At 37.4% G+C, this 25,464-nt stretch overlaps 1 protein-coding gene across 9 annotated transcripts in view; it reads left to right on the top strand.

The window, feature by feature from the left end:
- PPARGC1A (PPARG coactivator 1 alpha) overlaps positions 1–23,122 on the top strand; it is a 627,593-nt gene extending 604,471 nt beyond the window's left edge. For all 9 annotated transcript variants that reach the window (XM_074321853.1, XM_074321847.1, XM_019743879.2 and 6 more), the window contains 6 exons: positions 1,030–1,945; positions 2,491–2,595; positions 2,747–2,867; positions 12,588–12,709; positions 13,042–13,193; positions 19,050–23,122. In XM_074321853.1, the coding sequence (XP_074177954.1) occupies positions 1,030–1,945; positions 2,491–2,595; positions 2,747–2,867; positions 12,588–12,709; positions 13,042–13,193; positions 19,050–19,153 (1,520 nt within the window). In that variant the 3' untranslated portion in view covers positions 19,154–23,122. The remainder of the gene's footprint in view (positions 1–1,029; positions 1,946–2,490; positions 2,596–2,746; positions 2,868–12,587; positions 12,710–13,041; positions 13,194–19,049) is intronic.
- The last annotated feature ends 2,342 nt before the right edge of the window (positions 23,123–25,464 follow it).

Here is a 25,464-nt window from a genome sequence, read left to right as displayed (position 1 = left end):
TGTCACAATGACTTGTGATGGAATTTTCTGCCCTTCTGTACAAAAGCACGAAAGGCAACGACTGATGGATTTCCCCCCCTTCTTCCTTCATTTTTAAAATACTTTTAATTAGTTAGTTGCTGAAGCTTGGATTCGTTTCAATCCTTCAGCCTCATAACCTGCTCTAATGTTGTGCTCTAAATAAAATGGTCCCCTGGCACTGCAATATTTTGTGTTACTGTTCACTTAGGTTTCTGTTGCAGAACCATATTTTAGACAGAATGTATTAGTTATGCTTACAAGAATGTATTATACCTACATTAGCCATGGTTTACTAAGTTAATGAACTGTGGAGACAAAGAATCATTGCCATCAAGTTGTAGAGTTGTCTTGTTCCTTGCATTTGTGCGTCATATTTTACTGAACTTACTTTGAAGTTGCCTGAGTCATCACCACCTGCCCACATTTGCTGTCATCTGATGTATGTTTTTGTTGTTGTTATTATTGTTGTTTTTCGTTACCTAACTTTGGCTCCATGGGTAGATTCCTTGATTGGACCAAAACCCCCAAGCCACTTGCATCCTTGGCAGCGTTCTTTGCAGACAAATGCCACCAAAGCTATTCTGTGATTCCCCTGAGTCTTTCCGTGTTAATTTTCCATAACGTAGATGATATGATGCCCTTGAAAATTGGAGCTTTGGTAACGCCTGGGGCTGTGGAGGCCAGTAGGGATGTGTTAACATTTTCTGGGAAGCAGATTCTGTTAGCATTGGTGTTTGCAATACAAAATATCATGACTCTCACTGCTGCCTGGCATTGTGGATCCATCTTTTCTTGGTGACAAGAAGGTTAGAGGGAGAGAGTCATTCTTTCAGGTCTTGTCATGAATTTAGTTTCCTTCTTTTTCACTGAGTTTTAACCATTGTCTGAAATCTTGGAAAAGTTAGGAAAACATATCCTGGCATTTAAGAACATTATCTCTGTCTCTTTTCTCTTTCCCTCCCTACTCCCCTTCTTCTTTTTTTTTTTTTTTTCTTATTTTTGTCTTAGGCCTAACTCCACCCACAACTCCTCCTCATAAAGCCAACCAAGACAACCCTTTCAGGGCTTCTCCAAAGCTGAAGTCCTCTTGCAAGACTGTGGTACCTCCGCCATCAAAGAAGCCCCGGTACAGCGAGTCTCCCGGTACCCAAGGCAATAATTCCACCAAGAAAGGGCCTGAGCAGTCTGAGTTGTATGCGCAACTCAGCAAGACCTCAGTGCTCCCCAGTGGACACGAGGAAAGGAAGGCCAAGCGACCCAGTCTACGGCTGTTTGGTGACCATGACTATTGTCAGTCAATCAATTCCAAAACGGAAATACTCATTAATCTATCACAGGAGCTCCAAGACTCTAGACAACTAGAATATAAAGATGCTTCCTCCAGTTGGCAGGGGCAGATTTGTTCTTCCACAGATCCAGACAAGTGCTACATGAGAGAGACTTTGGAGGTGAGCAAGCAGATCTCTCCTTGCAGCACCAGAAAACAGCTCCAAGACCAGGAAATCCGAGCCGAGCTCAACAAGCACTTCGGTCATCCCAGTCAAGCTGTTTTTGATGACGAAGCAGACAAGACCAGTGAACTGAGGGACAGTGATTTCAGTAATGAACAATTCTCCAAACTACCTATGTTTATAAATTCAGGACTAGCCATGGATGGCCTGTTTGATGACAGCGAAGATGAAAGTGATAAACTGAACTACCCTTGGGATGGCACACAATCCTATTCACTGTTCGATGTGTCGCCTTCCTGCTCCTCTTTTAACTCTCCATGTAGAGATTCCGTGTCACCACCCAAATCCTTATTTTCTCAAAGACCCCAAAGGATGCGCTCTCGTTCAAGGTCCTTCTCTCGACACAGGTCGTGTTCCCGATCACCATATTCCAGGTCAAGATCAAGGTCGCCAGGCAGTAGATCCTCTTCGAGGTAAACCTTGTCAGAACTCACGCACAGCATAAGGCATTCCCAGGAAGTCAAAAACAAGCATCCAAACCCCACAGGCATCCCAGCCCCTCACCACTGCATTCCTGGTAACACAGAACTAATGAGACTGTTGTTACACATACATTGTTCCTCATCTTCTCTTAAATCTGTCAGCTTTGAACACAGTGCCTTGAGCCAGTCAGATCACAGGGAGCAATTTGTAAGAAACTTGCTCATCTAACTTTTTCCATTACCTGGAGAGCTGCCCTGTGCCAGGATAGTGGAGATCCAAGCAAGATAAAGCTGACAGTGTACCAGACTGGCGCTCGGCGTTAACATCAATAAGAGATGCTGGAGAGAACACATCACTCCCAGACCTCTAAGCTGACTAGATGATCAGAAACTGTCACTGGGAAATCTCGCTAGTGGCTGGGAAAAGAAAGCCGGTTTATGTAATACAGTGTGCCACGGGGTGTTCAGTTGTGCTGATCAGCGGGGGGTTAAGTGGCAGTTGCAAATGCCCTTTTCGTTTTTCTTCTTTCTCCCAGATCTTGCTACTACTATGAGTCAAGCCACTGCAGACACCGTACACACCGAAATTCTCCTCTGTGCTCAAGATCACGTTCAAGATCGCCCTACAGCCGTAGGCCCAGGTAACGATGCGAGTCATTTTTCATGGGCTCCTCTCATCCCTCCCTTTAGATGACAAGATGTTATCTAAAACCCTACCCTTCCCCAGTTTATTATTCATTCTGCTTGTGCAATTGGAGGTGGTTGACTTAATGATGAAGTTATGTTTCTCAGGTATGACAGCTACGAGGAATATCAGCACGAAAGGCTGAAGAGGGAAGAATACCGCAGAGAGTATGAGAAGCGGGAATCTGAGAGGGCCAAACAAAGGGAGAGGCAGAGGCAGAAGGCAATTGTAAGCAGCTTGGAGCTAACTTTCATTTTAAAGGAGCGTTTCTTTTTTCGGTGTTTTTATTTTCTTTTTCCTGTTTTTATTTATTATTTATTTTATTTTTTTGTAGATTAGAAAATAAACTAAAGCTACAGCTTTGTTAGAACATGCAATAGTCAGCCTTTTGGCATTAAAATATCACTGAGTCCGCAATCTCTCTTAACTCAGATTATTGGAAAACCTAATGTTATGTCAGTGTATTTCTCATTCACCTGGAAGCTCATTATTGTTTTTAAAAATGGAGGGAGTGAAGATTTCCTCAGTCAGATGCTGGTTCCATCCGGTCAGAGGATGAGTTCTTCTTACTGTTCTTGGCTTCTTTTTTCTCTAAGTAGAAAATGAGGAGGTATCACCGGTTCATCTTTTTGGCAGATGTGAGGATTGGATTGTCTATGAAGAAAGAGACTGGGTTCAAGTTAGATTTAAAAGAGTCAGTAAAGGAAGATTAGCTAAGAAAGTCATCATTTCTTCTTATTTGTACTGGGTCATCACCTAACTGGGCAGTTGACACATCCACATTTCTTAGGAACTACTTTCCAAATAACCCATTATGTATTTTGACACCACTTACCACAGGGTATTATATTCACTTGACGTATAGACTGTACTGTCCGTTCGGTGGAAAGACCCAGGTTATGTTAAACTAGTTCGTTCTCTCTGGGTCTGTAGCTTTTCAGCAGCTATTTACTAATGGGTAGACTTTACCCCAGCTTCCTCCCATTGCTTATCAACCTAGACCTTGGAGGGCAAATATGAGACACTCCAGTTGTCAGCATCCAGCATTTGTGCATGGCAGACATTCCTAATCAATTATGGCACTCTTTCCCACCGCGCCCCCATAGAGTCTTAGGGTGTTTCCTGACAGGGTGCTCCAGGGAGCCATGGCTAATCCATTAGAAATGGCACTGCTTTTGTGCATTGCAGCAGCTGCCTGTCTGTGCTAGCTGCTAAGAGTTGTTTCCGTGAAGATCAGCTTTGACAGCCTTGCATATAAGCAAACCAAGACTTACGGACAGGACTTTTAAAGGTTAGACTTATATGGTTCCTTTAAGAAAACCCACTACCATCAACAAAATCTTGAAATACCTACATAAAAGAGCTGATTAATGCAGTAAAAATCAAGCATTAGCCAACAGTTATCAGCTGGAGGAAAAAGGTTAACTGAGAGGTTTGTTCATCGCAGGCACTCAAGGAGAAAGATGGGGAAAGTAATTGAATACTTAGGCTAAAGGTCTAGGGTGTTTGCTGTCATTTAACTTTGAATCTACCTAAGACTGAATCAAAAGGCCTTGTGCAAATTGCAACACCTTTCCTCATTTTTCTCAACTTTCAAATGAACTGTGATATTAAGGTCTGCCTGAGTATCATTAGTTAACACTTAAGAAGACTAATGAAAATTAAAAATTCAATTTTTCTAACTTTTCTGTTTTTAATTAATAGCATATTCAATAATGATAATTGCTCACATTTATATAGTGCCATGTAGTTTACACAGCCTTTTTAATATGGCACATTATAGTTAATCTTTACAAAAGAGAATCATGTTGAGTAAGCATGTAGGAAAATAGTTATTTCAGTGTTTGCAAGTTCATACTTTATAAAATCTTTTGTTTCTTCCCAGAGCTATGGCCATTAAATAGAGAGATTAATTCTTTTTATCATATGTTTGCTTATTTGAGTAAAATACAACATAGGTATAACCAAAGCTGTGTAAATAAATGCAGATAAATAACATGTGGTTATTTTAGTCCTTGAAAAGAAAATTTAGTGCCAGATACTTAACTGGAGTGAAGCAAGGGAGGGATGTGCCATTTCGCTAGTTTGGCTGTTTCCAAATGGATCAAATAGTGTGATTGGTCTTCATTCCATAGTTGATGCCTGAGTCAAAATCACTCTTGACGTCATCAACCTCAGCTTGGAATTAGATACTACCGTGTTTCCCCGAAAATAAGACCTAGCTGGACAATCAGCTCTAATGCATCTTTTGGAGCAAAAATTAATATAAGACCCGGTCTTATTTTAGTATAATATAAGACCGGGTATAATATAATATAATATAATATAATATAATATAATATAATATAATATAATATAATATAATATAATATATAACATAATATAATACCAGGTTTTATTTTACTATAATATGAGACCGGGTCTTATGATATAAGACCCGGTCTTATATTAATTTTTGCTCCAAAAGGCGCATTATAGCTGATTGTCTGGCTAGGTCTTATTTTCGGGGAAACACAGTACCTTGCCTTCTCTTTGTGTCACAAAGGTTGACCAGCTCCTTATTTAATTCTTTGACTAAGACAATCTTTTATCAGTTCTCTTTGAAAGATGGTTTACATAGTGCAAATGTCAACTTGGCTTACATTAAATAATTAAAAGTTAACCAGGCATTTGTGAGAATTTTGGCTTTGAGATTTTTGTTTTGTTTTGGTTTTGAAAACCAAATTGAAAAATAAAAACTATGACATAGAGATTATTTACTAACACAGTGATCTATAGGTAGTATAAAGATTTGGGAATTACTGCTAAACCAATTCCCACTTCAGCAATGATATGTTATTTCTACTTAACATAATTGAAAACCCATGACTCTTTATGTGATGAATATTTGCTAGGTGCTTGCAATATAAAATTAGGTAAGACTTGCTCCCTTCTATCTAGAGAGCTTCAAGTCTACCGGGGGATAAAGACAAACAAATAGGCAGTAGGGTGTCTTAAGTGCTACATCTAAGATACTGCAGTGGCATATGGGTAGGCGCTCAGACCCGGGGATGAGGGAGGTCGTCCCTGGAGAGGGTGAGTTTGATCTGAAACCTAAAGAGATGGAGGACAAATGTTTCCTACACTGTTCAATATGGTAGCCATTAGCCATCTGGCTAATTCAGCTAGTCCTGAAATTAGATGCATTATAAGTGTGATTGGATTTTGACAACTGTACATAAATGAGTGTAAAATAATTCATTAATATTTTTATATATATAAAATGACAAGTTTAAATGATAATATTTTGGATATATTGAGCTAAATAATGTATATCATTAAAGTGTGCCTCTTAGAAAAAAATAATTAATTAAAGTTTATTGAAGTGACAATTGTTAGGAAAGTTACAAAGATCTCAGGTGTACAGTTCTGTAATACATCATCTATACATCTCACATTGTGTGTTCACCACCCAGAGTCAGTTCTCTTTCCATCACCATATTTGATCCCCTTTACCATCTTAGAAAATTTTAAATTACACATGCTGCATTATATTTTTATTGGACATTCCTATTCTGGGCAGAGGCTGTAAAGCTCATACTAGGTCTCTGAAAAAGAGCAAGGTATATTGGGAAACTGCTTGTCATTTATCTAGAACACTGGGGTACAGGAGTGGCAAAAAATAAGTCTGGGGGGCTCTGTGGAAGCCAAATCTTTGAAGGGGCTCGTAAGGCATGATAAAGATTTTGAAGTCTATCTTGGAACTATTTAATGAGTTTACCCACATGAAGATTTTCTGATTGATTTCCTTCCACCAAATGATCTGCTTTCTTATGCCAAAATTTATTTTCAAAGTGTATTTTTATGGACTTGGGCACAGAGATACATGCAGTAATTTTTTGATTCATTTGACTAGGTTAGCTGGAAAAGTCATTCATGATGCAGCTAAAGGAACTAGAACAGTCTGCCTAAGTTTGTCGGGTAGGCAATTTCAGAGTTTTGAGATACCCTTAATGTAATGAATAAGTAGCAAATTATATTTGGAATACTTTGATTTGGAGTGCTGGATTTTGCATAAATTCAGATCTATCATATAATTAGGGGACCAACAAAGCACAGGCTCCAAAAGGAAATGGAAAAAATGCTAAAATTATATAATTGATATTTTAAAAAAAGATTAAAGTAGTCTTTGCTACCTTCGTCTTGTGGTCTGTATTGCTTTTATTTTGAGCTCCATAATAAGGGGATGGTTTGCAAGGTGTTCTAAACTTTTCATTGCTTATGCCTCTAAAACTCTTTACCCAAATCAGAGCGTTAAGAGAAAACTAGTAATTACTAATTCATATATTGTGGTTGAATATTGGCATGGTTTCAGTTGTTACTTTCCTCCAATTTCCATCTAAACTCTTTCTCAAAAGCCAATTCACTCTCTGTCTTCCTCAGTCTCATATGCTTGAAATAATTCAGGTTATATTGGAACCCTGCAAGCCAGAGTTTAGTACTTAATGTCTAAACTGTCACTGCTCTAATTTCTTGTGGACTTCTAAGTCCAACTCCATTTGCAATCTGTACAGTTTCCTGCCAGAAAACATGATAATGGGATGTTAATTTAAAGGGCAAATCTAGACATTATGATATGGCTCAGTGCTTAAAGCCAAAACCAGATGTGCTTAAGCAATGACTGTGCCATTTCATTTCTCTTCTCCATTGGTTAGTATGCAGCCCAGGAGCCAGGAACAGTGCATCATCGCTGATAATTATCAGCTTCTTCCAAATGGAAAAAAAAAAAGTGTAATTTCTCATAGTTATTCTTTTTTGGAGAAAATTAAGTAGTTTCTATTCAAGCCTTTTTCAAGAGATATTTCATGTAAGCAAATATATCTAGAGCATAAGCTCACTCTTTAGAAATTAACCGTTTTATCAAAAGTCGTTATAGATACTCTAAGTCTAGAGTTTTCATGTTTTCTGATTGATCATTGTGTTCACTTGTATCTTAGCTCTTACTTGCACACTAGCAGTTAAGTAGACTAACCTGGATTCAGTCATATTTATCCAAACTTAGACACTAAGGAGGAATATCCCCGGGCATTACTGAGATGGGGATAACTTTGGAAAACTGCTAATTTTGTGTCTTCCCTAAGAGTGCCCCCTCGTAGTGAGTACTTATTGAGTGCCTATTGAATTAAAAGAGTATAATTAATACGAAGGGCAAGAGAAGGTGAAAAAAAAAAGTTTTGCTTTTGGCTTTTTGTCAGAGTTTTGGCATTTTTCTGTCCATTTGTATCTTTTCACGGCCACCTAGCCCTCTCCGTTTATCCTTTCGATAGAGGCCCTAGCTATACATACCATTCATTCTAGAAATGGGATCGATTTTATCCATTCATCTCATCTATAATATTTGTAATTTCTGTGGAATTTTTGAGGAAGTCTGGAAACAAACCCAGATCTTTCATTGCCAGAGTTGATAATGCAGTTTCCTTAGTATCGCAGGAGGAATTTTTACGTTATTCTGATGTGGAAATGTAGAATAAAAGTTCTGAGGACACAAATCCAAATTCTATCAGGCTGTTACTTGTTGTTACCTTGCATTGCAGAACAGTTAGTGAAATAACCCATAGAGAAGCATCGAGCATAGTACTTGGCTCACGTTAGACAATAAATGTTAATCTCCCTATTAAATTTCTTTTTTTAGTTTTAGTCAAACCCCTTTTACCAGGAATTGCTTATTATTTGATGAGAAACAACCATTGTATGTTTTCTCCAGCTTACTGGGAGGCTCTATGCCCTTTTTGATAAAGATTTTGATAATGCAAAGTCAGTTAATGCAGTCAGTTTTTTTTTTCTTTATTTATCCCCTGTGTTTTGATATAATGAGGCTTTACCATACCTGTTAATGCAACATAGATCTTCAATTTTATTATCTATAATCCATCAGCAAACTAGCTTTTGTGAAAATTGAAGCTAAAAGATATTTGATAAATGTTACATCCTCCTCAATAGTGAAAACTGGTCTAAAAATCATTTTTCAAAAGCTTTTGCCAAAGGTTTAGAGTTCCTCCAAGCCTTTAAGAAGTTGGAAATGTTATTAAGCATTTTGATTTTCTTTCCTTTTATCTCCTGTTTAGAAATTAATGTCTTGAAAAATTGGCTGCAAATGTTCAGGTTTTTTAAAGATAGGGAATCTATTCATCTGTCTAATAAAACTGCAACTTGTGAAAAATAATCGGTTCTTCGCTAGACATTTTGGCCAATCTTGGAAAGATTTTTGTCTTCACTTTTTAGACCTTCAGATGCCTTTTAGTTTTGTTTCTAGCACTAGGAAAACTGAGCACTCCAGTCATTTTCTCAAATGAGAATTTTAGCACGTAGTCAATCTCTGGTCTTTGTAAGGTAGCAAGACATGGTCCCACTCCTGTGTTTCATAAAAGGAGGTGATAGACAAATAGGTAATTTAAGTGATTGTGGACCAGGCCCTTGGAATTCTGTTTCTCCTGTCTAGGTTGTATCCTCTTTTTACTGCAGAATGTATCAGTATCTGATATAAAAGGTCCTCTGGTTTATCTTCTTTGTGGGATCATTGTTGCATACAGCTTTGTATAAAGAAGCAATTCAGAGACTATCCCAATATGTCTGCATATGGACGTGCATATGGTCGATTTTAGCTTTAACTTCCTTGAATATGTAGGCTGTGTGTATTCCCATAATGGTAGTTGAGCAATTTCCTTGTGATGGTTCAATTTCTTTCTCTCTCTTTTGCATTCCTTCCCACCCCCTTTTCTTCTATACAGTAGTAACCTTCCTAAAAAAGCTCATTAAAAAATAAATCCATTAACACCCATGCAAGCAGGCGCCAGGAAGTTTAGATAACAGTCCCATCACATTTGACTGTTTGGCTAGAGCTGGCTGCGTAAATAGAATGGAATGTGATGTTATGATTCCCTTGCTCCAGTGTGCAACACTGCCCCAGGATGGGCCTCACCATCCGTTTATATTTGTTGACCTCCTGTATGTGCTGGGTGCTCTGAAGCAACACAATTACATCCTTCGATTGAGACATACAATCTACATGGAAGTGAATCAGACAGGCTGCTCTGTTTGCTGTGCATCATCTGGTCAGTTATTTAGGCTCAAAAGCTGATGCCAGAGGAATTGTGTGTTACCAACTGTTTCAGGGGAGCCCCACCTTAAGAGTTCGTCTTGCGAACTTGTAGCTACTCCACATTTCTAACACTTAAGCCTATAAAAACAAATCATGGGGACTTTTGTTAATTCACTCAGCTGAGCTACGTGGGCAAGGTTTTTCCTATGATAAAGTACCAAACCTGCCCTTCATTCTCCATAGTCTTAGAGAGTCTCAGAGAGTAAGGACTAGACTGAGGCATCTCTGATGTAATGAAAGGTATGGGGTAAGTATTAAAAAGGATTAATTGATTGGCAGTTGACTGATTTTTCAGCAAATATTCATTGAGACTCCGTTATGTTTCAGGTACCCTTAAAACATAGTAGTCCACAGGATAGATGCGGTCTCTGCTTTCATGAAGCTTCCATTGTGTGGTGAGGTAGACATTAACGAATGGATAAAGTATGGATTCCAATTGGGCATAGAACTACAAAGGAGAGCATGTTCTGTAAGAGCAGCTAATAGGAAGCTTGACTTCATTGCAAATCTCAGAAAGGAAATGATAGTTGGGTTCAGTGTAATTCCAGACTGTATGTGAATGTTGGTGAAGAGAAAGGAGAGGCAGTGTGTGAAGGATGTTCCAAGTAGCAATAGAACAGCTTGTGCAAAGGCTTTGGAAAAGGAAGGAACACGGTGTATGCTAAGGGCTGATAGAAGCTCGATGTGGCTGGAAAACAGAGTAAAGGAAAGAAAGAGATGTGGGGGATTAAGTCCATGATAACGACAGGTCCAGACGTGAATGGCCTGGTAGGTCCTGTTACTAGACAGTAATTGGCATGATTGGGTTTCTATTCCCTTAACACAGAAGACTATGGAATGCTTTGACTGAAGTGAAAGAATAGATCAGAGGAAGGTAAACATAGACACAAGATCCAAGTTAAGAGGCTGTTAGACTAATCCAGAAAGAGATGCTGGGAGCTTGGTTTAGGGGAGATATAATGAAGGAGACAGACTAGAGAGAGATTTAGGAGGTGAAAATCAGTGGGACTTAATGAGTAATGGGCTATGTGGAGGGGACTAAGGGAAGAATCAGCGAAGCACTCAGGTTTTTGTCCTGAATAACTGGCTAGATGGTGTTAACTTCACTGATGCAAGAACACTGGAGAAAGACCCACTGGGGAGAGGGTAGAAGTGGACAGTTTTGTCTGAGTAATGTGGGTCTAGTTTGAGGCGCCTAGGGGACATCTAACCTGAGATATCAAATAGATAGTTAGTTATTTGAGTTTGAAGCTCAGAGGAAGTTCCCTGATGAAAGTAGAAATATGAGTGTTGCATAAGGTAAAAGAAGATGAAACATGGATGATTAGATCACCTAGGAGGATATCTATTATACACTCCGGGAATTGTTCAGTTATATTTCAAAAGCGCTTATTGAGTAGCCAGTCTTTGCCAGGTCCTTTGCTAAATACTAGACACATGAAAAGGAAAGACGTTCAGTAAATAACATAGGACATCTCTTTGCCTTAGGCCTAAATTACTTTTCACATCGTCCAAGACAGGATACTCTCAGTACATCCAGGGAAAACTCTTAGGCAAGCTAAATTCATACCTTAGTCCTGTGCTTCCTTGTCTTTGCTTCCATCTAACTTAAATCTCTGCAAGCTTAAATTCATTCCATTCTTGTTTGTCCTTGATAGACATGCAGCCTGGGTGGTAAGCACATTCTTTATGTTAACTCCTTACATTCTTGGCCTTTTCTCAGTTTTGAGAGATAGCCTCACCTTTGGCCTTGTCGTCCCAGAATAAGAGTTATAGGATTGCTTCTTACTTTACAAATGCATTCGTGGTTTTTTGTTTTTGTTTTTGTTTTTGTTTTTTTTAAGAAATGCATCCTCAGGCTATAAAATATTCTTCCCGTATTTTGTAGGTAATAAATTGCTGATGATTTTCAGATGATGATGATATTGACGCCACTTGTGAAAATTAGGCCACACCCTTCTAGTCTCTTCCTAATATAAGGTTCATTGGCAAAGGGAAATTTATAGCCTTTTTTTATAGCTCTTATTCTTTAGAGACCCATGGCTTAAAATAGTCTACATTTTCAGACCATATTTTTCAAAGTATTGTCTTTGGACCACCTGCCTTAGAGTCACTGGGGTATGCTTGTCAAAAATTAACCCTATCCTCTAAATATTTTTAGTATAGCCAGGATAAACCGCAATAATTTACATTTTTAATTAGCACCCCAGGTAACATTTATTTATACTAGAGGTTAAGAATCACTTTTTTGAGAGATGTCAAAATTTGTACATCAAGCCATCATACTGTACACTTTAAACTTACACAGGATGTATGTCAATTACTTCTCAATAAAACTGGAAAAAGTTGTACATCTCATTATTAGAATTCTGAGTTAATGAGAAATTAAATTTTGCAAGCCACGTCAGTTTCTTACTACGTTTAAGGATTAATAATTGAGTCACAGGAATGAAAATTATTTAATAGGTATTGTTCAGTTATTCAGTGATAAAATGATCACATTACACGTATTTCTTTTCTAATATATAAAAGTTCATGTGCCTGAAGAACAGAGATGGATAGGAAAAGTGGAACAGAACGAGGTGCCAAAGAGAGAGCATGTAAGGGATGAGAGTGATGTTGAAGAAATGGAAATTAGAACTTGGTTCAAGTGTAGTCTTTCATTCAGTTTTCGTATAGGTTTTGCTTTAATTGGCATGCTCTCTGGGTTCTTATTATGCATGATTTTACCTTTATGAATGTTTCTAGAGGTTCAGCTTCTTTCTTATCTCAAGAACTAGCAAGTCTCTCTTTACTTCCCCCACCTCCAGGAAGAACGCCGTGTGATTTATGTTGGTAAAATCAGACCTGACACGACACGGACAGAACTGAGGGACCGTTTTGAAGTTTTTGGTGAAATTGAGGAGTGCACAGTAAATCTGCGGGATGATGGGTGAGAATCTTCAAGATTATTTCTTGTTTAGAAGCTGACATATGTAAAAAATTATGGCCATAAGATTACTAGGATGGGGATGCTTTGACAGATGACATGTTGAGTTCAGAACCTTATTTATTTTCTTTCATCCCTATTTATTAATCTTTCTAGTTGAGGTTTCCTGTCCCAGAAATAAGTATTTAGCTGCTTGACAGGACAATCACACTGATAAATGGATGCAGTGGTTCAGATGTTGGCACCGGCGAAGCCTCCCAAAGTAGCAAGGGTTACAGTCATATATGCTAATGCTTCCTCACTAGCTTTGAACTTTTCTTCTTTGTCCATTGCAGAGACAGCTATGGTTTCATTACCTACCGTTATACCTGTGATGCTTTTGCTGCTCTTGAAAATGGATACACTTTGCGCAGGTCGAATGAAACTGACTTCGAGCTGTACTTTTGTGGACGCAAGCAATTTTTCAAGTCTAACTATGCAGACCTAGGTATGGATTTTATTGTACATGGAATGACGAATCCATAATGTAGAGCTCAAAATGGAAGCAAATGTAAACCGTAGGTACATGGGGTTGGACCATGACTTTGTTCTACTAGAGGGAATATTTAAATACAAATTTTATTTTATTACTTATTTTTTAATTCATGAGACAGTTTCAGAAGCAAGGAGCATAGCTATTAACAACAAAGGGCAGAAATAAATTTGTTGTACTGTCTGCCCAGATGGTGAACTTGTTTACTGGTTGTGCATGTATGTGTGTGTGGTGTGTTGTGTTTTGTGTGTGCATGTGTGTGGGGGTATAGTATATGTCCGCATGTGTTTATGTTGTGTACGTGTCTTTGTACATGTGTGTCATCTGCCATTGCATTCTGTCCCCACCCTGACTCCTTGTGTACAAAGCATACCTTTACCATCATTGTTTTATGGAACAGAATATATACAAGTCTTATCCTTTTTCCTTATTATACCACAAAGTTGTAGAAATGTTAACATTTTCTACAAATTACACCTTGAGAGGGGAAAATAAAGTCTTATATGCTAAATCACACTATACTTTCTTTAAAACAAAGAAGAAAAAATGCTATATTTTTAGTACTTCCATATGTGAGACACTGTACCGGATGGGGCTTTGCAAGCATTTTCTCATTTAATGACTAGAACAATCATAGGGGGTAGATGTTATTATTATTATCCCATTTTACAGAAAAGGAAACTGAGCATACATAAGCATTGATTATTTTTTCTTTTATGAAAGTACCGACTCAATGGGTAAAATTTAGAAAATATAAAAAAGTATTAATAAAAAGAGTAAAATCACCTATCAGCCTATCAGCTAGAGGTAATCACTATTACCTAGTGTGTGATTTACATTCCAGTTTTGTCTCAGAATGTCTAACTTCTTATAGTTGAGCTCATATTTTATATATAACTATGTACTTTTAAATTCTACTTATCTCAATTAATATTATATAAGTTCATTTTCACTGTACCTGCAGGATTAAAAATAACTTATCAACATACTTTAATGGCTACACAGTATTCTGTTCAGTGAATGGTGCCATTATATTTAATCATTCCATTATAACTAAACATTTTTTCAACTTTCAATGTTTTAATATTATAAATAATGCCACAATGGACATCTTAATTTCCTTTCCAATTTTAATTTTGTTCCGTTGCGTGTGATTCCCTATCTAATGTGTGTATTGTAAGCCTTTAAATTCTTTGATGAAGGCAGAAACGTGGCAAATGCCTTGTGCGTGTGACATAATTATTTTAAATCAATTATACTACGAATCATAAAATTAACATATAAATCTATTCCTAAGCATTATTATATTCCTATCTGCACTTGCTTTGGCTTGGTATAAAGAAAGAAATGAATACCCAATATAGGGATTTTTTTTTCCTTTCTTCCACCAAAGTGATGTCTTCCTAGAGTAATTGATATAGGTAGTGTGCATTGTTCAGGGGGAATATGCTATAATTCACTTCAAAAGCTAAATAGATAGTATGAAGCAGGGGAGAGGCAGCTGACTGTTAGAGAGATAGAGGCCCAGGGATGAAAATATAAACGGTGGCAAGTCATTTGTTCAAATGCTGACTGATAAAAACAGTCAAGACAGATTGAAGTCTTGAGTTGATTTGACTTATTTTCTTCAGTGATGAAGGCCAGGGTGTTTCTAGTCTCTCAAAACATCTAGAGTTTAAAAATAAGCTACCTAGAGGGGCCTTTAGATCACGATTCATCACTGGGAGAGGGAGGATTGAATGGTATTTCCAAATTGAACTAGAGCCTCCCTGAAATATTTCTAAGAAGAATGCTTCCCCTCTCGTTATCGCCCTGTCTAGCCAGCAGCAGTGAAACTTTGCCGCTGCTCGGCTAGCTCTGTATTTTCTGAAAAGTGTGTTTGATGTGCATTGTTGTAGCATGGGTTTTTCCAATTCCCTCAAGCCCTACAATTGCATGAAGCGTATTTGATCTGAGCGTAGGCATGGTGTAGTCGAAGAGCCTGCAGACCTTCGGAATCCTGCAGACCTGGGTTTGAAACCTCACTTAACTTCTCACCTTAAGCAAACAATTAACCTCCCTCTGCCTCTGGTTCTTCAATGGTAGAATACCTCATCATGTTGTCATGAAGATTAAATAAATGTTTGTGAAGCCACTAACAGTGTCTGGTATAAAATAGGTGCTCAATAAAGAGTAGCTCTTACGATTAAAAATGATGACAGTGAGAAGAAGTTGGAAATTTCAAGTTATTTTAAAATGGAAGCATCAACAGCAGCGTCCAGGTTTGGGACTGAAAAACATTCATGTGTCTTGTCTTTGTCTCCTGAAGAGTTCAAGTTAAATGCTTCAGGCACAGCCACTGAATATGCTGGACAGAAGCATATTCTGGGTTCTTAGACGGATTCTGAGCTGATATGTGTGTATCAAGAGTAAAGTGTACATGATGTGATACAGATACATTTTACCACAAGTGGAGTGACTGATCATTTTAGATGGATTTAATGAATTTTTTCCTGGTATTTTTTTGTTCCCCTAAATGAAATTAGTTCCCACATCCTATTTCTCTGTGATTGAGGCCACGTAACGGCCACTACAATACTATTAGTGCAAAACATAATGATTTCCAGGACTGTTTGTGAGCTAGTTTTATAAATGAGACTCAGAATGTAAAGAGACGATCAAGGTTACTATGGTGAAGCCAGGATGTAAGTCTGGTTTGTATGGATCTGTAATTTGTGTGTCTTTCTATTCACTGTTTTATGAACAAATGGATCTTTATGAAAGACCTCGATGAAAAATCTTAAAGAAAAAGGATAAACATTAAAATAGGACTATAGGACCAGAACAAAAGGATGGGTCAGTACTAAGAATATAATAATTTTGATCAGGAATTAATTATGGTGTAGAACTTAAACATATTAGAAAAATGAAATAAATAAGACATCCATCACAAATTTTTTATTGACTCAAAGCAATATATTAAATTATCAGTATCTTAAACATATATATAACTTTTCATAAACCCTTGCCATTTCATGGTAAAAATTCCCAGATCCCAACACAAATACTTTCAACCATAATATTAGTAATATGCTGATCTTTAAGATTAATATATTCTTTTAACAGATATTAATTTGAGTACCTACTCTGTGCTAACAGTTTTCTACGTGCCAAGAATACAGTTGTAATGTGATTTGTTTCTATTTATACAATGTCATTATTTGTAACAACTTATTTATAAAAATAATTAGAGTAGCTTTCTGGTTATTCCTGTAAAACTTTTGTTATATCATACTTGTGTTGCAATATTCTTTGTTTAGTGTAGAAATAGAAATGGAAGAGATGTTATTGCCTCAGGAAGTACACATAACCACATTCTATCTTCAGGCAACCAAAAATATTTTGTGGGTGCCTGCTGTGTGATGTAGTATACTCCTGTGAGTGGGTATATATGTGAGTGCCAGCCTTCATATTTCACGGTGAAGAAACTCTTGAGCACCACTGTTTTGAAACGTTTTTAGTATTTGCTAATCAAAATAGAGAAACACTGAAATTCTGGGTGTCATGCAAAAAAATCCAAAGTTAGGTCATTTTAAATATCCTCAAAATTTCCTCCAAGAAAAGATACGTGCGGGTGTTCTTGGTGGGCCTGTACTGTCACACCGACTCCCCTTATCAGAACACTGTCCCATCTCCATCTACAATGCAAGTGGAATTCTGACTTTAGGCTAATCTCTAGCAATGAGTAAGACTTTGTTTCTACAAAAAAATTTTGATTTGAACAACAGCTGCTCATGAGGTTTTAGTAATATAAGCAAACTATAAATTAGGTCATGAAGAGAAGGGTGGGAGCCAGTATAATTTAAGAGTTAACCACTTAAGATATTAGTGAGGAAAGACTGGCTAGTTTTTGTCCTTGCCTTTATGTCTGAGGCTGACTATAATTGTTGGTACTGTTTTTTGTTGTTGTTCTTACCTGGAAAAACGTTCTTGACAAAAATTCAGTGAAAACAAGGAATGGTGAGAATGAAAGGAAAAAAAAAAGAAGTGAATAAATTTCTTTGTTTTAAAATCTAAGACAGTTAAAGAAGATCGTAGGCTCGGGGTGGGAAAAAAAAAAAAAAAAAAAGTCCGCCTGACGCTGGAGAGCTTGAGGGATTGCAACCTTTTCAGCAAAACAACTTGTGAGGTCAATGATTATGCCTCTACATTATCTAGTATTATACTTTTCTGTCATTTTGAGCATTTTTGTTTTGTAACCTAGTCTGGGTAAAACATGGAAATGTTCATATTTTAGTAGGAATGTTTCCCAGAAAGGTTTGTTTTCTCTTCATAATACATGCTTTCAAAAGAATGAATGTATTTGCAAGAGGTTTTTCTGTTATGTTTCCAAGGCATTCTTTCTCACTTGCAAGACCAGCAAAAATATTTAACTTTTTAAATGGATGTCAATGGAGAGAAATCAGAAATATTTAAGAGAATTTCACTTTACACCCAACACTGCTGAAACACACCCATTTTGTTGAGAGCTCTTTGCAGTAGCAAATGGAACTGCCCGAAACCTGACTTGGACTAGTTTAAGGATCCAAGAAAGCACATTTTCCATCTCCTATTAATGAGTAAAGAAACTGAATTGACGCTCTCTGGACATTTCCCTCAACCTTCTAATTTGGGAACATTTTTGTCTCTGTTGCTGGGGTGCCCCAAGGTATGGAGTAGATGCCTGGATTATATGTCTGTCCTATTTCAAAGGGGAGCAGCAGGGTGGGGAGCGGGTGAAGTTCTGATGATTCAGTGACATCAGTCCCAGTGAATAGGAAAATTAATTCTACTGCCTAGGCTTCTTTTATCATCTAAGTTGTTGAGGAACCTTGGGTACGTCATTTAACGTGCCAGGAAAGGAGTGGGAGCTTCATTTTAAAGTATATTGATTGGATAAGTTGCTATTGAATAGGCATTAAAGTCTGTTCTGATTACCTTCTAGGAGTTTTTAAGTCTAAAATGAATCAATAGATGAGTGTTTTGAATGTTCCTCTCTCTCTCTCTCTTTGTTTATATATATATACACAGAGAGAGAGAGAGAGAGAGAGAGAGAGAGAGAGAGAGAGAGAGACCATTTTTTTATTTTTTATTTTTTAATTAGTTTCAGGTGTACAAAGCAATGTAATAGTTAGACATTTACACCCCTCACAAAGTGATAACCTCCCTCTCCCAATCTACTACCCCTCTGACATCATATATAGCTATTACCATACCCCTGACTATATTCCCTGTGCTATACTCCATATTGTATTCCAATTCAGTATTATTCAACTTCAGCTTCAGGTGTATATAGTGCAGTGGTCAGGCATCTACACAGTTTATGAAGTCATCCCCCTGATAAGTCCAGTACCCATCTGGCACCCTACATAATCTTTACAACATTATTGATTATATTCCCCAAACTGTATTTCGTATCCCCTTGGTGATATTGTAACGAATAATTTGTGCTTTCTAATCCCTTCACCTTCTCCCCCATCCCCACCCCCCTCCCATCTAGCAACCATCAGTTTTTATTTTTTTCCTATATCTCTGAGTCTATTTCTGTTCTGTTTGTTTATTCGGTTTTTTAGATTCCACATATAAGAGAGATCATATGGTATTTGTCTTTCTCAATCTGACTTATTTCACTTAGCATAATATTCTCTATGTCCATCCATGTTGTTGCAATGGCCTACTTTTTAAAGTATGTTGATTAGATAAGTTGCTGTTGAGTCAGGTAGTCTTGAATTGGATGATTGAGCTCATGACCATGGGCAAAGGATGCACTAACCTGTCTTGGGTTTCTTTCAGATTCAAACTCCGATGACTTTGACCCTTCTTCCACCAAGAGCAAATACGACTCTCTGGATTTCGATAGTTTACTGAAAGAAGCTCAGAGAAGCTTCCGCAGGTAACATGCTCCCTGGCTGAGGATGACAGAGGGACGGTGAATACCTCACGGGACAGCGCGTCCTTCCCTAACAGACTATTGCAAGTGATACTTAGGAATTTCTCCTACTTTACACTCTGTACAAAAGAAACAAACAAAAACACAGAACAACAACAATACAACGAGAACAACAATGGTTTACATGAACACAGCTGCTGAAGAGGCAAGAGAGAGAATGGATATCCAGTAAGCACATGTTTATTCATGGGTGTCAGCTTTGCTTTCCCTGGAGTCTCTTGGTGACAGTGATGGTGTGTGTGTGTGTGTGTGTGTGTGTCTGTGTGTGTGTGTGTGTGTCTGTGTGTGTGTGTGTGTGTGTGTGTGTGTGTGCATGCGTGCCTGGTTTGGGGGAAGTATGTATGTCCAGGTGGGGACTGGGGGTTCCTGACCAGAGTGTGCCAGAGCAAACCACTTCAAATGGCAGCAGTTCCATGAAGACACAAGTAAAACCTAGAACTTCAAAATGTTCATATTCTATTCAAAAGGAAAAAAAATGCATAAATTCAAAAGGAAAGAAAACCAACCAACCACAAACCACCCTAAAACGACAGCTGCTGATATCTGGGCATCAGCCTCCGTACTCTGTTTTTTAAGAAAGTGCAAAATCAACTTAAAGCAAGCTTTCTCTCATAACGTAAAGATTATATGACAATCCTGAAGAAACCACAGGTTCCGTAGAACTAATATTCTCTCTCTCTCTCTCTCTCTCTCTCTCTCTCTCTCTCTTGCTCTCTCGCTCTCTTGCTCTTTCTCTCTTTCTCTCTCTCCCTCCCCTCTTTCTTTCTCTCTCTCCCCCTCTGTCTCCCTCTCCCTCTCCTTTTTATCTTTTTTTTCCTTTTGTCATGGAATCTGGGTGGGAGCGGATACTCCAGGCACCAGAATGCTAAACTTTCCTAACATTTTGAAGTTTCTGTCATTTATTCTTTATCCTGACACCCATGTAAATGTCCAAAATGTTGATCTTCCACTGCAAATTTCAAAAGCCTTCTCAATGGTCAAGCGTGCAGCTTGTTTAGTGGTTCTTTCTGAGGAGCGAGCACGGTGTTACATTATGAATGAGAGTTGGGTAGAACTCTCTGGGATGTGTTCAGATAGTGTAACTGCTACATTCTCTGATGTAGTTAAGTATTTACAGATGTTAAATGGAGTATTTTTATTTTGTGTACATAGTATACAACAATGTTCTTTTTTTGTTATAGCTATGCACTGTAAATGCAGCCTTCTTTTCAAAACTGCTGAATTTTTCTTAATCAAGAATATTCAAATGTAATTATGAGGTGAAACAATTATTGTACACTAACCTATTTAGAAGCTGAACTTACTGCTTATATATATTTGATTGTAAAAAAAAAAAAGACAGTGTGTGTTTCTGTTGAGTGCAGCAACAACAAAATGATGCTTTACGCACATCCATCCTTTCGTAGGTGAGCTTCGATCTAAGCATCTTGTCAAGAAATATCCTAGCCCTCTAAAGGTATTAACCACTTCTGCGATATTTTTCCACATTCTCTTGTTGCTTGTTTTTCTTTGAAGTTTTATACACTGGATTTGTTAGGGGAATGAAAATTTTCTCATCTAAAATTTTTCTAGACGATATCATGATTTTATGTAAAGTCTCAATGGGTAACCATTAAGAAATGTTTTTATTTTCTCTATCAACAGTAGTTTTGAAACTAGAGGTCAAAAATCTTTTTAAAATGCTGTTTTGTTTTAATTTTTGTGATTTTAATTTGATACAAAAAGCTGAGGTAATAATTACAGTATGATTTTTACAATAATCAATGTGTGTCTGAAGACTATCCTTGAAGCCAGTATCTCTTTCCCTTGGCAGAGTATGATGATGGTATTTATCTGTATTTTTTACAGTTATGCATCCTGTATAAATACTGATATCTCATTCCTTTGTTTACTAAAGAGACATATTTATCAGTTGCAGATAGCCTATTTATTATAAATTATGAGATGATGAAAATTATAAAGCCAGTGGAAATTTTCTACCTAGGATGCATGGCAATTGTCAGGGTGGAGTTTCAGTGTCTCATTTGGGAAATTCAGCTTTTGCAGAAGCAGTGTTTCTACTTGCACTAGCATGGCCTCTGATGTGACCATGATGTTGTTCTTGATGACATTGCTTCTGCTCAATTCAATAAAAAACTTCAGAAAAACCTCCATTTTGAGCATCAGGATTTCCTCTGAGTGTGGAGCCCCTGGAATGGAACTCAGTACAGTTTGGACTGTGTATTCAAGTGTCTAAGTTGAGATTCAATGACAGTTTGGCTGACATGACTTTTCTCGAAGACATGATATACCTACTCCCTAATCTTAGTTCTTTTCCTTTCTCTCGCCCAACATGATCTTATAAAATGGATTTCACCCCCAGGCCAATGCAGCTAATTTTGATAGCTGCATTCATTGATCACCAGCATATTGCGTTCTGAGTGAATCCACTGTCTGTCTTGTCGGATGCTTGCTTGATTTCTCGGCTTCTTATTTCTAAGTAGATAGAAAGCAATAAAAATACTACGAAATACAAGAACTTGTTCACAGGTTCTGCGTTACAACAGTAACACATCTTTAATCCGCCTAATTCTTGTTGTTCTGTAGGTTAAATGCAGGTATTTTAACTCTGTGTGAACGCCAAACTAAAGTTTACAGTCTTTCTTTCTGAATTTTGAGTATCTTCTGTTGTAGAATAATAATAATAATATGATAATAATAATAATAATAAAGAGACTATTAAGAGCAATAAATTATTTTTAAGAAATCAATATTTAGTAAATCATATTATGTGTTCAAGGACCAGATGCGTTCTCTATTTTGCCTTTAAATTTTTGTGATCCAATTTTAAATACATTCTCCTTTCTGCCCTGGATTGTTGACATGAGTAAAAATACTTGGTTTCTTTTCTTACTTATCAAAAGACAGCACTACAGATTTCATGTTGAGGATTAACTTATTCCCCCTCTGGCCTGACAAATATTGTTACCATGTAGACAGCTTTGTTTTTGTTTTTGTTTTTCCCCCCACGGACTTCAAATTGCATCTAAAATTAGTGCAAAGAGAGAATCACTAAACCATCGGAATAGAGCTTTTGTATCTTATGCAGACACTGTGGGTAGCCCATCAAAATGTAAACTGTATTCCTTTTATTTTTAATTTTTTTTTTTTTGGAGAGACTATTTCAAATGAACACCCCAACATCACTGGAGGCAAATTTCAGCATAGATCTCTAGGATTTTTAGATGACCGTGGAACATTGCCTTCATGCTGTGGTAAGTACCACATCTACAATTTTGGTAACCGAACTGGTGCTTTAGAAATGTGGGTTTTTTGTTTTTTTTTAAAGAGATGTAGCAGACTAATTCTTCCAGTGCAACAAGATTGATTTTTGCTAAACGACTCTGAGAAAGCAACGGTTGGGCTGTCAACATTCAAAGCAGCAGTGAGGGAACTTTGCACTATTGGGGTATGATGGTTGGGTCAGTTAAAAAAAGGAAACCTTTTCATGCCTTTAGATGTGAGCTTACAGTAGGTAATGATTATGTGTCCTTTTTTGATGGCTGTAATGAGAACTTCAATCACTGTAGTCTAAGACCTGATCTATAGATGACCTAGAATAGCCATGTAATATAATGTGATGATTCTAAATTTGTACCTATGTGACAGACATTTTCAATAATGTGAACTGCTGATTTGATGGAGCTACTTTAAGATTTGTAGGTGAAAGTGTAATACTGTTGGTTGAACTATGCTGAAGAGGGAAAGTGAGCGATTAGTTGAGCCCTTGCCGGGCTTTTTTTTCCACCTGCCAATTCTACATGTATTGTTGTGGTTTTATTCATTGTATGAAAATTCCTGTGATTTTTTTTTTTTTAATGTGCAGTACACATCAGCCTCACTGAGCTAATAAAGGGAAACGAATGTTTCAAATCTACTTCTGCTTTTCTTATTTATCATCCCCAAACTCCTGGCATGTTTCTCAGATCAGTACACATTACTCATTTATTATTATTCTATTTTCCTTCTGGATCTTTCCCCCTTTCTCCCTGCTTTTCCATATTCATGGATGGACTTCAGCTTTAAGGTAACGTGCACCTTCTGTATTTTACCTTGTCTCCTTGCAAACGGAAAAGCCGTAGTGGTGATTTCTATAATGGGAAGTGACGTGGGACTTCATCCAATGGATGAGTTGTTTTTCTACTTACCCCTGGAAAGTGTGTATTTTTAAGTACAAGCCATGGCCCCTAGTGAGAAACCTGCTAAATATTCAGCTTAGGAAGCAGTTCTACTGTAGATGGAATAAATACTTTTTGAAGACTTGCAGTAGGAGGCAGCCCCCCATCTTATGTAAAGTCATCAGGTGAAATAAGGGACAGGCTCATAGCTGCAGACATGGCTTGCTGTCACGATGTCCACTGTGTCTCGTAGGTGATCGGTGGTCCTAAGGACAGAGATGACAGACTATGCACTATTAGTGCTCTGGTATCTCCTGATTGCAGATAGTCATTGCCAACCCCAGCAACTTGTACTGCAAGACCCACCATAAGCATAGCACTGGGATAATGTAGCTTAATATATCCCAATCTCCTAAAGAAGAAAACTTTTTTTTTAAATTATTGGAAATGTGATAGGGCTATCGATCGTACATTGGAATCTGCTAAAGAACACAAGAAGCACTTCCCATGGTTCTATTTCTATTTCATATCATTGTAAGATTTGCTGCTTATACTGGGGGTGCCAAAAAAATGTATACACATTTTCAGAGATGTTATATTGTTTTGGCACCATCTGTATTATCAATGTAGAAAATAAAAACTTACCATTATTTTATCCAAATAATGCATTAATCTACAGCCATGGGTACTGAGCACTCCTGAGATTCAATGGATAAGCCTTGGATATGGACTTTTCTCCACTGACCCTTAAATCATAGAGTATATTTTTAATCTTCTGGCTGGAACCAGCAAGGACATCAGAATAATGCAAGTCTTTGTCTTCTTCCTCTTTTTTTTTTTTTTCTTAAAGTGGTAAAAGAACAGTTTATTAGAAGAGAAAGTACACTCCAAAGAGTTAGGAGTGGGCCGAGCACAAAGAAAAGCAGCTTGAGGGCCTGGCAAGTCTTCTTTTTAAAGGGTTAACTTTGTATCCTTAAAAATCTTTTGAGGGTGACGAGGGATTTTTTTTTAAAAGCAGCAGTAGTAGCTGCTGATCTGGTACAGGGCCATCCTGATTAGAGATAAAGGATTCATTTGAAGTTGTCCTCAAACATTAGATCACTTCTACCCTTTATGATATGAATGGAAAAATAATTATTGAAATCAAAATTAGGCTGGCCAAAAATAAATGAACACTGGATATGAATAGTTGATTTAAAAGAAGCTTGTTTCAATTCAAAAGTCCTCCAAACTACATCTGTCTAACGTGTACAATGTGATATTGGTTCAAAATTCTTTTTCAGTATTTCCAGTTTTCTCTTCATTGTAGCATTATTTAGCTAATCACTGGGTATAATTTACAACTCTAACAACATTATTATACTCATTTGACACCAGTGTTAGTAGCTACTGTTATAACTCAGTATTAATTATAGAATATTTTAACCAAATTGTGCTTTTTGCAATATTTAACTGTATTAATCTTATATTTTGCAATTCTCATTGCTATTCCTTGTTTTCAAACACATTATACACCATTATAAATCAATCTTTGTACTTTATCAAACAGCAGAGAGTAATAAAGAAGGTCACAACTCATAGAGGCGTCCCTTAGAGGTTTGTAACATCGTGATTTAAATCTCAGAAAGATTTAATCAAAAGCTGAATTAATCCCTGGGGGAAAAGATGCTATATAGATTCTATTGATGGCACAAAGCAGCCTATTTCCTTTCATGGGTCTCTGTTAACACGTTGAAGAAAAGGAACATAGTTTTTCTGCGAGAAAGACAGTAGGATTTCCTTGGCGGGGGAAGAATAATATGCAATGACCTTTGTGTCATGTTTCTACCCTTATATTCAAAATGGCCTCCTTCAGTGTACTCACTGTTGCATCATCTGTTCTTTTAGGGCTTAGTTAAGTTAAATGTCCTCCACCTTCTTGCTCCCCTAACTATATTCATGTGATTCCAGGAATTCTTCAAGGTCCCAAAAGCTCCACTCCACTTGAGCATGTGGAATGTGTGGGTCAGATGAGCTGGTTTCCAGGGCTTCTGTTGTAATCAGGTGACTGCCCAGGGCAAATTCTCAGGAGCACTGGAAACTTGCAGGAAGAAATGATCGT

Source organism: Rhinolophus sinicus, linkage group LG02 (assembly GCF_036562045.2).
Source record: "Rhinolophus sinicus isolate RSC01 linkage group LG02, ASM3656204v1, whole genome shotgun sequence".
NCBI classification, from domain to species: domain Eukaryota; kingdom Metazoa; phylum Chordata; class Mammalia; order Chiroptera; family Rhinolophidae; genus Rhinolophus; species Rhinolophus sinicus.
The sequence above is the reverse complement of the archived record's forward strand: the minus strand, read 5'-3'. Positions and strand labels throughout refer to the sequence as shown.